This window comes from Chaetodon trifascialis, chromosome 22, assembly GCF_039877785.1.
Source record: "Chaetodon trifascialis isolate fChaTrf1 chromosome 22, fChaTrf1.hap1, whole genome shotgun sequence".
In the NCBI taxonomy this organism is placed as follows: domain Eukaryota; kingdom Metazoa; phylum Chordata; class Actinopteri; order Chaetodontiformes; family Chaetodontidae; genus Chaetodon; species Chaetodon trifascialis.
Window position 1 is genome coordinate 13,763,274 of NC_092077.1, and position 15,482 is coordinate 13,778,755.

At 42.6% G+C, this 15,482-nt stretch overlaps 1 protein-coding gene across 5 annotated transcripts in view; it reads left to right on the forward strand.

Annotated features, from left to right (window-relative positions):
* The window catches only part of iqsec3a (IQ motif and Sec7 domain ArfGEF 3a), a 98,478-nt gene extending 83,761 nt beyond the window's left edge, over positions 1 to 14,717 (forward strand). For 3 of the 5 annotated variants that reach the window (XM_070992209.1, XM_070992211.1, XM_070992212.1), the window contains 6 exons: positions 2,676 to 2,801; positions 4,086 to 4,185; positions 4,680 to 4,838; positions 7,316 to 7,408; positions 8,348 to 8,391; positions 11,150 to 14,717. In XM_070992209.1, the coding sequence (XP_070848310.1) occupies positions 2,676 to 2,801; positions 4,086 to 4,185; positions 4,680 to 4,838; positions 7,316 to 7,408; positions 8,348 to 8,391; positions 11,150 to 11,710 (1,083 nt within the window). In that variant the 3' untranslated portion in view covers positions 11,711 to 14,717. The remainder of the gene's footprint in view (positions 1 to 2,675; positions 2,802 to 4,085; positions 4,186 to 4,679; positions 4,839 to 7,315; positions 7,409 to 8,347; positions 8,392 to 11,149) is intronic. The other 2 variants (XM_070992210.1, XM_070992213.1) reach the window with 1 other exon arrangement.
* Positions 14,718 to 15,482: the final 765 nt, after the last annotated feature.

Below are 15,482 nucleotides of genomic sequence, written 5' to 3' on the forward strand. Positions count from 1 at the left end.
ATATAGATGAAAGTTGTTGATTTTTCTCCCCATACACTCTTGAATTTAACACTGCAAAAACATTACATCCATCGACAAGTAAATACAAATTCTTTCAAAACTGAATTCAAGTCCCTGCAGATTCATTGAAACTGATTGTGGAGTAAATATCACATTACCATCAGCCTCAGCTGCACTCTATAGTAATAATTAACAAATGCTAGCATGCTAATAGGCTAATCTAAGCTGGTGAATATTGTGAACATTGTACCTGCTTAGAGTCAGCATGTTAGCATTGTCTTTGCGAGCATTTTATCATGTTCACTTTAGCCTTTAGCTCAAAAAACTGCTGCACCTAAGCACAGCCACACAGCCAGCATGGCTGCAGGCTTTAAAGTAGGGAAAGACATTGTAAATTGTTTACAAGATGCTGTGAAAGTAGAAAAGAAAATGAAAGTCAAGGTAATGGCATTCCCATCAACCACACTTGATAAGCAAATGCTAGCATCCTAATATGGTAAACTAAGATGGCAAAGGTGGTAAATATTATACCAGCACATTAGCATTGTGTTAGTGGAGTCTTCTTGATCAACGTGTCTCATGCTACTTCCTGTACATCAACAACATTAACCAACTTTCAAATTAATTTCACAATAGATTTCCTTTTTAATTTGTTTTCAGTTTTAATCTCTGTGCTCTCCTGTTAACATTCAGGGTGACATTGGAGCTCTGCCATCTTTGGCTCATGCCTTTAAGTGTCTCCGTGATGGATGAGTAGCCATAGGATGACAGAAGGAGTGTTGTCATAGCCAAAACAATGATGGATTGTTGTGACAGGAAGTGACTGTTCCTGTGCCGCGGGCGCTGTCTGCCATAAAAAGAAAGACTTTAATAAAGTTTCTTCCTTATCAATACTCTTACAGCAGGTGTCAGTGGCTTTGTGCTGTGGATTTAAAACTCCTGATACATTATTCTAAGGGGGATTAGCCCTCATGAGAATGTATATGAGCAGCGTGATGAAGCAGCGTTACATCAAACTGTTTTTCTTCCTCAAAAGGTCCTTCGATATTTGATATGGGTAACATTTGGAGAATCCATTTGTCTTTAGGCATAAAATTAATTTGTAAACTGTATGACTAAACTTTCTCCTGTCACGCTGCTTCTTAATTATCCTGTCGGGAAAAGATTTTTTTTTTTTTCTGCTTTTTTGAACGAGCAAGAGGCATTTCAAGCTAATGATGTCTTTACATGTTTCTGACATTAGTGTAATGAGAAAACAGGCTGGCTGTGGCCAGCTGGGCGGGAGTCTGTACACCCTGCAGTGATGAGAGATGAGAGAGCAAGAGACAGAAGCTCTGTGTGTACTCACTGCATTGCAAACAGTCCACAGGGAGCAGAGGGAATAGAAACTGGGAAATGCAGGCCGTGAGTATTTTTATTTTATCATGAAGGGCGGATGAAGTCCACATCGACTGACAGTCACCCCGCTGCTGTTTGGACCGCGGTGCGCAGAAAGCCGTACGAGACAAGCCAGGGAGACAAGAGTGTGAAGGGCCGAGAACATGATTAGATCAGTCTCCGAAGGCATGAGCCATTTCTGTAGTGTAATCTGCTTTAGCAGAGAAAAGCACTTAAGTCCAAGAGGAGAAGGCTGGCCTCGAGGGACACAGCTGCAGCATTTTGGAAAAAATTTAGACCTCCATGTGTAGCGTTATCACCTCTGCTAATCCAATTTGGTCTAATGTCAGAGCTAATAAGTAAACAGCAATCACCTTGGCTGTTTTGGTTCACTCTCACGCTCTCTTATACCACTTTCACACCAAAAGAAACAGCGGCTGACACCTTTACCTTTTCCAGTTGTCTGTCTTTTACTGCTGTCTTGTTCAACGTCACATCAGGCTATATCTATGTGCTGACAACTGGAATATTAACGTGCTTCATCATTGCACTGGAAAAGTGGTGAAAATTAGCATGTTCACCTGGGTTTCTATCAAGGCCAATTGGAGCTGGAGCCAATAAATACTCGACTATGGCTGCTTCCAGGAAGTAATGCCGCCGCAGACAAAGGCCAGATGTTAGTGGCTTTTAGTGGGTTTTTTGTCCAGGGTGAAAGAGGCTTACGATTTTTGGCCACAACAGGCAGCTGTTTGCAGAAAAAATAAAAAAAAGCTGGTACAGTTAAGAATCTGTCAATAAGGTCATTAATCTATGAATAAAAAGTGCGCATTTGGAAGGAGGAAATCCTCCCTGCTTTGCACTTTTAAATTACCTCTCTTCTCTTTCCAAAGAAACAAAATTGCACTATTATCAACCACACCATGAGTTTGCATTGTTATTAATGGGGGCAAAACTCCTCAGGGGGAGCACAGTTAATATTTGGATAACCTTGAAACAACAAGCAGTCTTATCTGTTGCTCTAATTACTGTTTTAATATCTCTTCGGACTCTTAGGTCCGTCTTCAGGACACTAATTTGTCTCCACATACTGTGTTAAATGGCTTTCCCTTCTAATATTTCAGCCTCAGCTTTTAACCCCAGTGAATAGTGTGCAGAAGTCTGGCCAAAAGTCATTTGTATTAAGAATCTCCCAGTTTGTCCTTGTCGCGTCCATCTCTTCATTTGGTCTTTTCAATGCCTTCAAAGCTAATCTAAGTGACTGAAGCCCTCCTCTTACCTGGATGTTTGTTTCTCTGCAGGTTCTTTCTGTCCCTCACAGACGACTTGTGTGCTGCAGTCGACTTTTTGAGGTGACAGATGTCAACAAGGCCCAGAAACAGGCAGCACACCAGAGAGAAGTCTTCCTCTTCAATGATCTCATTGTGGTAAGCATTCAAAGAGAACTGGGATCATAATGAAAGATTCATGCAAAATTGCATATTTGTCATATGTTGTTTACATGTATACAGTTTCCTTTAAAACACCCCGGAAATGTCTGTTTTTGCAGCACACAGTCAAAGCTTTAAAGCTGCTTATTTTGTTGTGACAGCTGCAATGCACCATCACCTACTTCGACTGTGAGCTCCCCTCTCTTCTTTTATGTTGTTTCATAACTCAGGACTCTCGGTCCATTTCTTTTAATAATGGATAGCAGCAAACACAGTGTTGCGGTGCACTCATAAGCAAAGGTTTGTCCCCTACAGAGCAGCTTTAGGGGCCAGAAATAGTCTTGTTTCACCGGGGCTGCAGCACAGAGGAGTTGTTCATTTGGTCCAAAGTCATGTAGATTGGAGAATTATCAAAGGTTTAATGGTGGCCATAATTAATGTGCTCATTAGGAGCCACATAGGGGTTATCCATCCAAAGTGTTTAACTACTTACATAATTATATGACATTTTGATCTCATTCCAACAAAACACAGCAAAAGAAAACGCAGTGTGGCTGTTTCCCCCCCTTCCTTTTTCTGCTAAATCATAAAAGTAATTGGTAGCTGCAGGAAAAGGAGGTTAAAGGGCCGATATTGAAGAAAGAGACGAGAGAAGTTATCCTCCAACATCACAGTGGATTTGTGTTCATTTGGCACTAACAGTGAGCGGTGCGATATATTCCAGTGAGACGTCTCCTCCTGACAGCTTTGAAAGCATGGCAAGAAACTGTCTTTGAAAGATTTTAGTGCGAAAGTGATGGGGACTTCTCTTTGAGTTTGGCCCCTGTTCTAGCAGCTTGAACACGTCAAGAAGTGTTTAAATTGCCAATGTGATGTATTGGTTTAATACGGCTCGCCTGGTAAATTATGGCCCACAGTAGCGCTGCAAAAACAGATTCGCCTCATCTTTCTCCATCTGGAAGGTCGTTCAGTGAAAAAGCATAACATCTCTAATACATCCTGATATCAGCATGCCGTGGTGTTGCTTCTCATACAAATTAGAGCACTAGCACACAATCTGAAACGCTTTGAAGGTTGTGGTGTACGTTAATATGGTCTCCGTCTGCTCTTTAAATGTTTTTTACATTATCAAAAAGTTTTCCGAGTTTTCTTTGAGGTGACACGGAAATCTCAGCAACAATCAAACAGAAGCGCTCAGAACACTGTACAAAACAATTTAATGGGCTCTCCTGTCATTCAAGTTTTTTACCATATTTATCATCGTTTTCTCGTTGCCTTCAGATCTTGAAACTTTGTCCAAAGAAGAAGAGTTCTGCAGCCTACACTTTCTGCAAAGCCATGGGTCTGCTTGGCATGCAGTTTCACCTGTTTGAAAATGAATGTAAGTCTAACAGCATAACAAATGATGTTTCGGACTGAAAACAGGGAAAATTTCCCCCAATTTGTGGAGAACAAGGAGTAGAGGAGATGTGGCTGTAATTGAAATGCATTTAATATTAAACTTCTTTTATTGCTAAGTGCACTCTCTTTTTGTTTTTTCTATTCATGATGGCAGAAATTCATCATCCTGGACTCATCTGGTCCCAGAGAACATTTTTAAAACTGATAGTTTCACATTAATCATATATTTGCAGTTTTTAAGATGTAATTATACCAACCCCTTCTGTGCACATTGCAGGAAATGTTTAATGCATATTTGAAATGCCTGGCTAAGTTGATCATTTTCTTAAAAATATCTGCAAAAGGAGAAAATGATTTTGCAAATCTGCATTTGGAGCCATTTTATACCTCAAGCACAAATACCTTGCAAACAGTTCTTGCAGTTCCTCTTTTTTCATTTTGACTCAACATCTCAATGTCCCCTGTGCTCCCCAGACTACCCTCATGGCATCACCATCCTCTCACCGTTTGGCTCAGACAAGAAGCAGGTACTTAACTTCTGTGCCCAGAGTGCTGAGGAACTGCTCAAGTTTCTAGAAGACCTGAAGGAATCAATTGCGGAGGTCTCAGAGATGGAACAGATACGCATCGAGTGTGAGTATCTGTCCCTGTATGGGTTTTCCCTTGATACCACAATGAAGGACTTTCCATACACTGTAATCTTCTTTGATGAAGCAGAAGATTTTCATAATTTACAAACTGATTTTGTGACTGCACGTGTGGACTTGAAGCACCCAGATACAGAGGGATTATCATGCCTATATGTGACTTAAAGACGGCCAAAATAATTTGCAAATAATTGATTGTTTTGAACACCTGTAGTTACCGGTGGTCACAGCAATTTTATACAACAGGGGCAGCAGAACAAACTGTTGGTGTATTAATAAAAGAAGTCTGATAATAATTGGCCTTTTTCCATCATTCTGTGAGCAACTGTGATCTGACTCCATGCTGCACACAGCACGAGTCTGCAAACAGCAGCACACTTCTCTGAAAGGAAACTGAAGGGAGTTGTTTACCTCGCTGAAGTTGGACATGTGCAGCCTGTCGCCTGCAGCTCTTCATCAGCTCACTGTGGCTGCTTCTTCTAGTTCCGTTGCTCCCTGCAATATTTCAAAATGATCCCCTGTCAAAAAATGCCAGGAGTGACTGTTTTTTTGATGAACAATACGTGTTGCATTTCCTGTGATTACTTCAAAAGAAGTAGATGTTGATAGATGTTGACTCCAGTGTGTAGGATATAGTGGCATCAAGCTGCATGGTTGCAGATTACAACCAACTGTCAGTGCTCTATTTGACGTAGGTCTTGTGGCTGCATGCATTGTACAGTATACTTGGGTTGGCTTGCATCCATCACGTTTGTGTGCACCCAGCCATAGAAGAAGGGTCAACATCCCATTACATTGTGGACTAAATCAATAACCTCACATCTTGGGAAGTGGTAGACTACAGCGGATTCATAGAAACTCTGCAGGAATCAATAGGTCCTCAGATGGTACACATGAGGCAAAAGACCTTCCTTTGTTTTGTACTACTTGCCAGCTTGCAGTCAGCATTAGAATTGTGTAGGTGCAGAAAGACTTTTGCATTTTGTTTCCTTTGGTGCACTGCAGCTCAAACAGACTGCAGGAGGGCAGTAAATTGGAGGTGAAAAGAGGCCAGTGTTCCTAAAAGCAGCCGAGCATCTGAGTTGCTTGGGCCTGTGTGCACGTGAAATTCTCCAGACAATAGCACATGCACATGCTGAGACACACATGGAAAACCAGAGTATCTAGAGCCTGGCTTCTGCCAGTGGGCATCAAAGAGAGACTCCCTGCTGGGATTTGACGCAACCGCATTACCCTTCACAAAGGGGGAGGGCCAGCAGCCCGAGGAGAGCCGGCAACAACATATGGAGACAGGCAGAGGTTGACAGAAGGAAGTTATTTCTCAGCTATGTGCACAAAAATACATACATAAACCAAGGCACACAGACAAACACAAAAACAGCCCACTCTGCTTCTTAAGACATAATATAGGAACAAAACTTGGAGCAAGAATGATTGCTGGCACTTGCACAGACAAACACATCATCTCTTCTCCTTTAAGTGCTTTGTATTGTTGGAACATTAGTAAACATGCCTGCGGCTGCAGCACTTGTGTTGGGCTTTCCCTGCTTGAGATAGGAAGGAGGAATTAGCTTTTTTATCTTTTCCTACATCTGGAAATTTATAATGGCGAAAATTCATAATTGATCATTTTAATTCAGCCCTACACTCACTGTTCCCTTCAGTCAATATGTCTGTACTGCCGTCTGATCAAGCACATAAAGATTAAACTGGAAAAACTATGTAATCTGGCAGTAATTATAGGTAAAATAGGAATTTCCTTGATAGAGCTGCTCCATTTAAGACCAAGCAATTATTCACATATTATTTAAAATTTCAATCTTCATATATTCTTTATTCTGTATATATGTTGAATTGTTTGCTTGCTTGTCTCTGTACTGTAGCTTACACTAGAAAACATCTCTATTTTCCCTATAATTAGGACCAAAATAGTTATTTCCAGGAAACATTGAAATAATTTTTAGGGCAATTTGTTCTGCAAACGGCAACTGCTAAAATAAAATGTTACTACTGTTCATTTATAGCTTCATGTGATGCTTTTTTCCAGCAGATAAATGATAAAACAGGACATTTCCTGTTCAGTTTGTCAGATTTTTTCTCCCACCAACATGAGTCGGAGGACGTTGTGTACTGCACCCCTGAGGTCTCACCTGGCAGTTTTGCGGTTCAGTGTCAGAATTAGAATGCAGCGCAGCGTTGGAGACAAAACAACATTTAGTCACCGTGATTGGAAATGACATGCAATTACCATCAAGTGTGAAGTTTAATTAGAGAGATGGAGAGTCGTGTTTTGAGTTTAGAGAAGAGAGTGGGAGGGTAATGCGACACGAGCATGTGTGTATATCATATTTGATAAAATAAAGTCGAAATAAACCACCTTCCTCGACTCGTGTATATCTGCTTATTTTGCTTTCTGTCGTGGTGATTATGATGATGATGATTTCAGTCTTCTGTTCTCTGCAGGGGAGCTGGAAAAGCAGCAGGGAGCCAAGACTCACTCAGTAAAGAACAACGGCACACAGCTCGAGCTGCGCAGCAAACAGGGCTCCCCATCAGGTGTGTGTGCGAGTGTGTGTGTGCACTGTTACTGTTTCAGAAGCCACTGCAGAGACCCTGTCCCCAGTTGAGTTAATTTACCCACTGTTGAAATACAGTTCAGCCACTGTTGTTTTTATGAACTGGAAATAGATATTTTGTACTTTAAAAAGGAGGTGTTACATCGAGCATTTTAAAATGAAGCAAATGGATCACTAAAGACTTGTGCTGTGATTGCAAATACTCTAAATGAGGCAATTCACCAGCCCTGTTCTGTGAATGTGCAATGCCCAGCTTTCTGTTTACAGTGATAAAGGTGGTAATTTACCATCAGACTTCTAAGCAGGCTTCTCATTTCAAGCCAACGATATGAAATGACGATTGTAGCCAACAGATTTTTCAGCTGTAGCTCGCTAGGTAAAGCTAACTCACTCGAGTTTGCACAAAACTGTCCCACGAAAAATAGCCAGCATCTTCACCAGTTGATGATCCATGTAGCAAAAAATGAGCGGCATTGTTCTGTTTGGATGCCTAGCATTAGCTTACTGTAGAAAACATACTTGGACAAGAAACAGAAGTTTGATTTATGCTTTATTGTTCACATTTTTGACTTTTACATGAGAAAATTAGCTGAGCTGATAAGTTTGGCACATGTAAAGCTGTTTTGGATAACAGGTTTGGCTAGGTTTCTTGGAGAATAACCTTACTCTGATAGTACAGCATCCAGGACCGTAGCCTGCAACGTTAGCACTGCATGTAGAAAGCTAGTTGGGTGGACTAGCCAACATTTGCAGATTATGTCAATAAGAAACACGCTTTATTCCATCCATATATTTTGGCTCATTTGCAGTTTGCAACTCTATTATCACTCATATCCTATGCAGTAAGGATAAAATCACTGTTAACAGACATTTTGCTGCCACTTTTGTCCCTTTTCCCTTCATGTTTTCTTCTGTCCAGGAAACCAGGAGATAGATGACAGAAGTGGACACAATGCAGTAGAGGTAAGTACTTAGTGATAGGGCAATGTCCCAAATAACAGGTAAGTCAGCGCAGTCATTATCAAAGAATTGTAGGATGAGAAACCTCAGGACTAGTCTTATCTTTAGGGCCAGAGGCGTCAAGCACGAGTGGTTGAAGAGCGAATGAGAGAACGTGTGCTGCTGGGTAAAGTGCTGCAGGCATGTGAGGTAACCCAACCAAACAAAATATTAGATAAAAGGACTCCTTTGAAAATTAAAGATGGTTTTGGGGAAATTAATGAAATCATAGCAGTCAGGTTCTAGTCACAGAAAACGCATCAGACTCAGAGGCTCAAATATTATCTGTACAGATCTGTAAGGAATAGATTGTAATTAGTTTCACAAGCTCAGGCAGAAATTACGACTCCTTTAGGGCCTTTAAAGGAAAAAAACAGAAAGCAGACATTGCTAAAAGTAGCTGAGCACATGTGTGAAATACATATACTGTGTGTGTGTACCCACATTCAGCACAGAGACCTTAATTAACACAGTAACATGCAGGCGGATAAATTTAACGCTCATTTGATCTGGAGCCGTCACCTCCTCACCCCTTCCGAGACCTCCGGGGGAAACATGAACATTTCGTGCAAGCAAGGAAGCAAGCTGAACGACAGTACCCATGGGGCTTCGCAATTACCATCCGAGAGGCATCTGATGACCTTTCCTAGTCCTTTCTGTGGCTGTGGAGTCGAGGGCTGGAGTGAAAAGCCAAATACACAGGGTCAATTTGACATTCAGTGGCTGTTTAATTTCACACAGCTCACTGGTACGCTATGCTAGGCTGTAAATCTTTACTCAGGTGCTAGTTAGAGCAGAAGTAATTACAAATACATCACACTGAAAGGCTTCATAGCCATTTCAATTTCAAAGCTATAAACGGCTGTAGAATGACAACAATTACAACAGTGCAAACACGCATTCATTGCTGCTCAAGAGACATTTAGAGGCATAAAAATAAAACGATTTTGGAATGGAATATCTGCTTGTTTTATGCATACAAGCCCTCTCTCTCTCTCTCTCTCTCTCTCTCTCACTTAATAGCCTTTAGGTCCTGATAATAGAGAGCTATGATCAGGTCAGTGTTCATGGTTGTGTGAGCTACCTTCACCAGCCATCTTCCCCTCTACCATGCAGCCTGCAGTAAATGTCAGTGGCTGGTGGGGAGCCGTTAGCTGTCGAAACACATTTATCTTGGAAACCAGGAGGGTCAGGCAGGGTATCCTGCTTATACTAGAGGCATGAATATGGGGATGTCAGAATCTCATGGCAAGCTTTTAACAAGAATTTGATAAGGAAAGCATTGAGATTTTAGCGTCTCCCTCAGAGCAGGAACACCGTGTTTGTCTGTGCTGAAGTTTCAAAGTGGCTAACGACCGTCAAGGGTGTAATTTACATGTCTCCTTCACTTTCCACATCCTGTTTTTTTCAAACTACACCCATGAAGACACTCACAGTAATGGATTGTCAGTCAGCAGTACCGTTGACATGGGGGACACGTGCTTGAAAAGAAATGTGGATTGTTTTTTCTAACATGAAAAGCAAACCATGCACAAAGAAAGCCATCATCACAGAAAGGAGAGCAAAGAGAGGCCTGTCGTAGCCCTTTTAAGCCCCGCCAGCTTCTCTTCAGGTGCAACCAATCCAGCTAACGATCCACCCGCTGTGTCCACCAGCTTCACAAGGCGAGGCGAGTAATCAAAGCGGGGGGCCTCGTCAGAGCAGAGTACTGTCAGCTGATTACAGCCCAGTCCAAATCACATGCATGTGACTTTTAACCCGAGTGTCTACAGCCCTGTTCACACACGGCATTAACATGCGTCTTGTGTAAACGACCGATTACTCAAACCACTCACTGGGACACGTGACCACGTATCATGTGTAGTCTAAATGCTAATGCGTCCCCGACAAGGACGTAACAGGAGCACATGCGCAGTCTTCACTTTGATGTTTGTCCACTACACATAATATGCATTTCAGATTGTGCTCATTCCATGAATTTTTGACGATACTCCCCATATTTTGAGCTTTCTGAGAAACGCAGTGTAAGGTACCTCGAGACGTGACGAGCTTCCTAAAATAAGCTTCATAAAAGGGAAGATAAAATAAGAGCAGCAGACAATCAACTTTGAGGGAAGGAAAACAGAGAGCTGAAGAAACTGTGACATGTGGAGGTTTGCATTCTGATGAGTGTTGCCTGTGGACGTCTGTGGTTGTCAGTCTGCTCACCTCCTCTCCTCCTCTTCTTCCACCTCTCCCTCTTCTTCGTATGACCTCCGTCTATGTTCTGGTTACTCCCAAATCTCCTCGTGTCCGCTGTCCCCATAGCGCCACACAGTGGTTTGGAAGGGAGACACAGGGGCCCTCAGTGTCCCCTTTGGAATCACCGGGCCCCTCCTGTTAGTGTCGCACCAAATTTCTTATTCCCATTTCCCCGCCACTGTCCTCCACCTGCTCCCAGCCACACACTGGTGTCCCCAGCATCTGATCTACACTGTTCCCAGCACCTGCAGGGGTGGAGGGAGGGGAGTGTGCAGTAGTCACGATTTTACACCTCCACTGACCCCTCAACACCTAAGCCCCCACGCATGCCCTGTGTGTGTGTGTGCTGTGCGTTCACCACTGCCCCCCCCCCCCCCCCCCCCCCCCCAAAAAAAAAACAAAAAGAGGGCTTGACGGATTGTAGAGGAGGAACCAGTTTTATAACATTTGATGCTGTTCTCTTGGCTGTTTTCTAAACTAGGTGTCAATTCACAACAGGCTTCAGACGTACCAGCTCAGCAGCAGCACGGCTCGGAGTCCCGAGAGCGTGGCCCTTCTTAACCATCGGGGGGAGCTGCTTTTCCAGCAGGTGCCCCAGGGGCTAACCCAGGGGCCGGCGCCTCCACCTCAGCACCCGCAGCTGCAGTCAGCGGCAAGCACCCCTGCCCACCACCTCCACCTCCAGCAGCACCACCAGCCTGCTGTCAGCATGGCTGATCTGCGGCCCGAGACACTCATCCAGTGTCAGCAGATCGTCAAGGTCATCATGCTCGACAACAGCGGCCACGGACGCATGGAGGCCTTCCTCAGCCAAACGCCCACACACCACCACTACCAGCATCACCACCACAGCCACCACCAGCTCAGTCAGTCGGCCATGTCAACCCCGGTCCGCTCGCCGGACGGCTCCCATGGCAATGACGGCCACCAGCCCCCGCTGCCTCCTCCGCCTCCGCCTTACAACCACCCACACCAGTATATACCCCCCGACCCCCGCCTCAGTCTACACCGGACCCCAAGTGGCTCTCGGAGCATGGTGTAAATAAATGAATTAGTATTCTTCCCCTCAAACACACACTTCCACACACACTTCCTCACAAACCCCAACCCCACCCTTTCTCTATTTAAAAGTACATAATGTACATATATACATACAGATGAAAGAGCTATAATGAAAAAATGAAATCTCACTTATATGCATATATTTAAGGAAAAAAATAAACTAAAAGAAAAATCAAGGTTTTAAAAGAGATGCGGAGAAATAAAGTGCATATATGACGTTTTACTTGATTCCACATGTATTTTGAAATATTATGTAGTTTTAACAAATTTCTATAACTTTTTGTCAGTTTTAACTCTTGCTAGAGAAAACACAGATATTCAGTTTCTGGATGGATCCCTTGTAGTTCCACTATCCACCGACAACAACAGCAACAGAAACATGCGAATCCCTCGAACTTTTTTTGTTTGTTTGTTTGTTTGGATTGTGATGGATGGACACACTCCAAGGACTTTCCGCTTCTGTTCGCTTCTATCATCCCAAACCTCATGCCTACTGTGCTGTATGTGCGCGTGCGTGCATAGTTGACACTTAACTGAAAACGTGTGCCAAAATACATACGCTTCCACTAAACACTGACTTCTTTGCACTTGACTAAACGCTAGGGCTAGAAGAAAAGAAAAAAAACAACAAAAAACAAAATAGTAGTCCTTTCACGCTTCTCCCTAAAGGAGCACAAAAAAAAGAATAACAAAACTGATATTTCCGCTGTTGCTGATTTATTTATGTGATGGAGAGCCTCCTCTCTTCTTCTCCGCTCCCCTGGATTAAAAAAAACAAAAAAAAAACATCCTCCGATAAGCTGTGTTTGTCATCCGCGCCTCTGTTGTGTTGTGGCTCTCTATCATCAGAAAACACTCTCACTCAATTGTCACTCTCCATAGATCATTCTACAGCGAAGGATGACAGGAAACAAAGGCAACCAATCACGTGGATTGCGGCCAAACCAAAAAGTCAGCCCAGGGTGGTCCTGCTGATTGTTGTTTGTCTTCATATTTAATACGGTTCACGCTTCCCAGGAGTCGTTGCCACTCTTATCTGCTGATGGAGGGAAGGTTTTTCATACAGATTGTCTGAGCTGCTCTCGGACTTTTCTAAAACGATTCAGCATTCACGTGTAATATATGTGCAACACATCTGTTGTTTATGAGACGCTTCTTCACTTTTTTCAGGAAATCGCCCTGAATTTCGATGAGGATGCTCCTGCTACAGCTGTTAAAAGTCAAGATCTGTGTTTATTTTCATTTGCGTAAAATATTCCAACCTTTGTGTGTGTGTTTCCCATCGGTGGATAAATGCAGGACTGAGTCCACCCACGACACGTCCCGACGCTGTCTCTTTATGTCGGTACAGCTCCCAGGTTTGGTTTCAGCTCCTTGTGACTGTTTTCTCTTCCCTCCTAACCTTTCAGTCTGACATTTTCAAAAAGGCAAAAACTACAGAGGCACACACACAGCTTATATCGCAAATGCTGGCATTAATGGTATTATTTGTGCTGCTGGCTAGCCTGCTTTAAATAAGAATGGGACAAAAAGAATGCATTATCCGATCTCTTTCTCTTTCACCCCAGCCGAGATTGTAAATACCACATTCAAGCAGTGTCGGAAAGGACAAGCAAGCTACCTTTAGCCCCCTTCAAAATGCTACTGCCCTGTCAGGCGTCCTTCAGTCTGAAATAGGTCAGCGACTGCCCGAGCCTGAATGTGTCCATCTTTTAAACATAAGCCCCACCAGGTACTGTGGAATGGATGTTAGGTTAACTCTGCTCCCATCTGACCCCCATCTGTCTGATTTGTTGATTTATAATCACAGAGCCACCGCAGGGAGGTCTCTATCTCATCTTTTTGTCCTTTTCCACTCACGATTTCACCCAGCGGAAAGACAGAGGCTGCAGAAAAAAGGAAAAAAAAAAAACGCTCTGGCTGGCAGAGATGATGAGTGTGTGTGTGTGTGTGTGTGTGTGTGTGTGTGTGTGTGTGTGTGTGTGTGTGTGTGTGTGTGTGTGTGTGTGTCGCTCACGGTAGCATCCTGACTTTCCCACAAACAAATCCGACCTCTTTTGTTATCATTTCATAACAAAATGAGAAGAGTTAGTGCTTCAGAAACGAATGAAGAGCTGTTGTGATCATTTGAATATTTTTACTGGCCATAAACAAACTTTTGAAGGTCATACATTTGAGCATACAACATGAAACGTTCTCTTTTATGGATTTTGCTTTGAAGGATGATGATCATGTGTTTGCGTAAATCAACATTCAGATATGACGTGATTTTTCTCATGCATGGCATCAGTTTGGAGGCCTGTTGGACTCTGATTCCCAAACGTCTTGAATTTGTTTGTGCATGACTGAGTCCGCTGTGAGCGCACTAGTGGGAGATAAAGAAGATTTTTTTGTTGTTGTTATGCTGTAAAAGTCATGGAACTGAGAAGAAAAAGAAAAATCATTGTTTATGACAGCAAACATCTCCTTAGACAGAAAACTGTATTTACAGTGGAAACTTTGAGGCCTCTGTTTTGCCACCCCTGTATTTCACTACCCTTTGTTTATGTTTGCGCAGTTTTTTCCTACTTTACAATGTGTTTAATCATTTTGAGAGATAGACGTGCTGTGTGTGCAATAAACGTGAATATGAGGCACGCTGAAAATCAGGAGTTTCGGTTTGAAAGGAAAACCAATGTAGCATTTTGGGAGTGCAGCATATGGAAGCGCAGCAGTAGCTAACTTTCTTAAAGACGCTGAAAAAAGGGCTCTGCCATACCAGTGCACTGCTTCATGAATGATGTGGATCGTTTGTCTGGCTCTTTAACACTGTGCTTGCTCATACTAGTTAAAAAAAAAAAATGACAAAAAAGTGGACATATTTAGGGGAAGACAGGTGGAAACTGAGTGTTGACAGATATGAACCATCACCTCCCTCAGTTGGCTTTGAGTCCCTCTCTACCTGTCATTGCAATATATCAACATGCTATTAAAGATGATTTAAGTCTATTCACAACAGTGGTTTGCTTTGGTTCTTGTGTTTAATGACTTGATTGTTCAAAAGTTTAATGCTGCCATCGAGTCTTGAGTTGCTGTGGAAATATTTTCCATTTTGAAATGCCATCTTGCACACATTTACTGTGCATTACAGCATGAAGCTAACATTTTATGATGCTCTAAAAACAGCATTGTCATACATAGCCACAGCATCTATTTGAAACCACCTACCGCGCTAGCAGTACGCACTGAAATATCATGACAGCATGTAGTATACAACAAAAGTAAAATCTGAATTATCCCATAATACAGGAAGGGTTTTTTTGCATGGTATTTCATCACTTAGGTCACAACTTTGGAGGCTAGAAATACACCGCTGATTTTGAATATTGCGAGTTTGACAAATCAAAAGTGTGCTCCGACATTTATACACTGTAGTACGCAGCAAGTTGTACATAATATCTGCCCAGCACCAAGGAGTAGACATACATATACAACATATACTAGCTGGTGATTCAGGTGGAGCAGTTTGCAGCTAAAGAAGCAGATATTTCCCTGAGGAGGTGGTGGAGAGCAAGCAGAGCTAAGAGGTAAGTGAATGTGGGAGTTTCCTTTTGCAGGTCCCTTAAGACATTACTCCAGTGTTGCTCAATGTTTGCTAAATGTGGAACAATCCTTGTATCTTTTAACATGGATATAATATCAGTGTTTTGTTTACAGCTGCTGCCATGCATTTAATATTTCATCACTTACCTCAAAGTAGCACAGGACACATT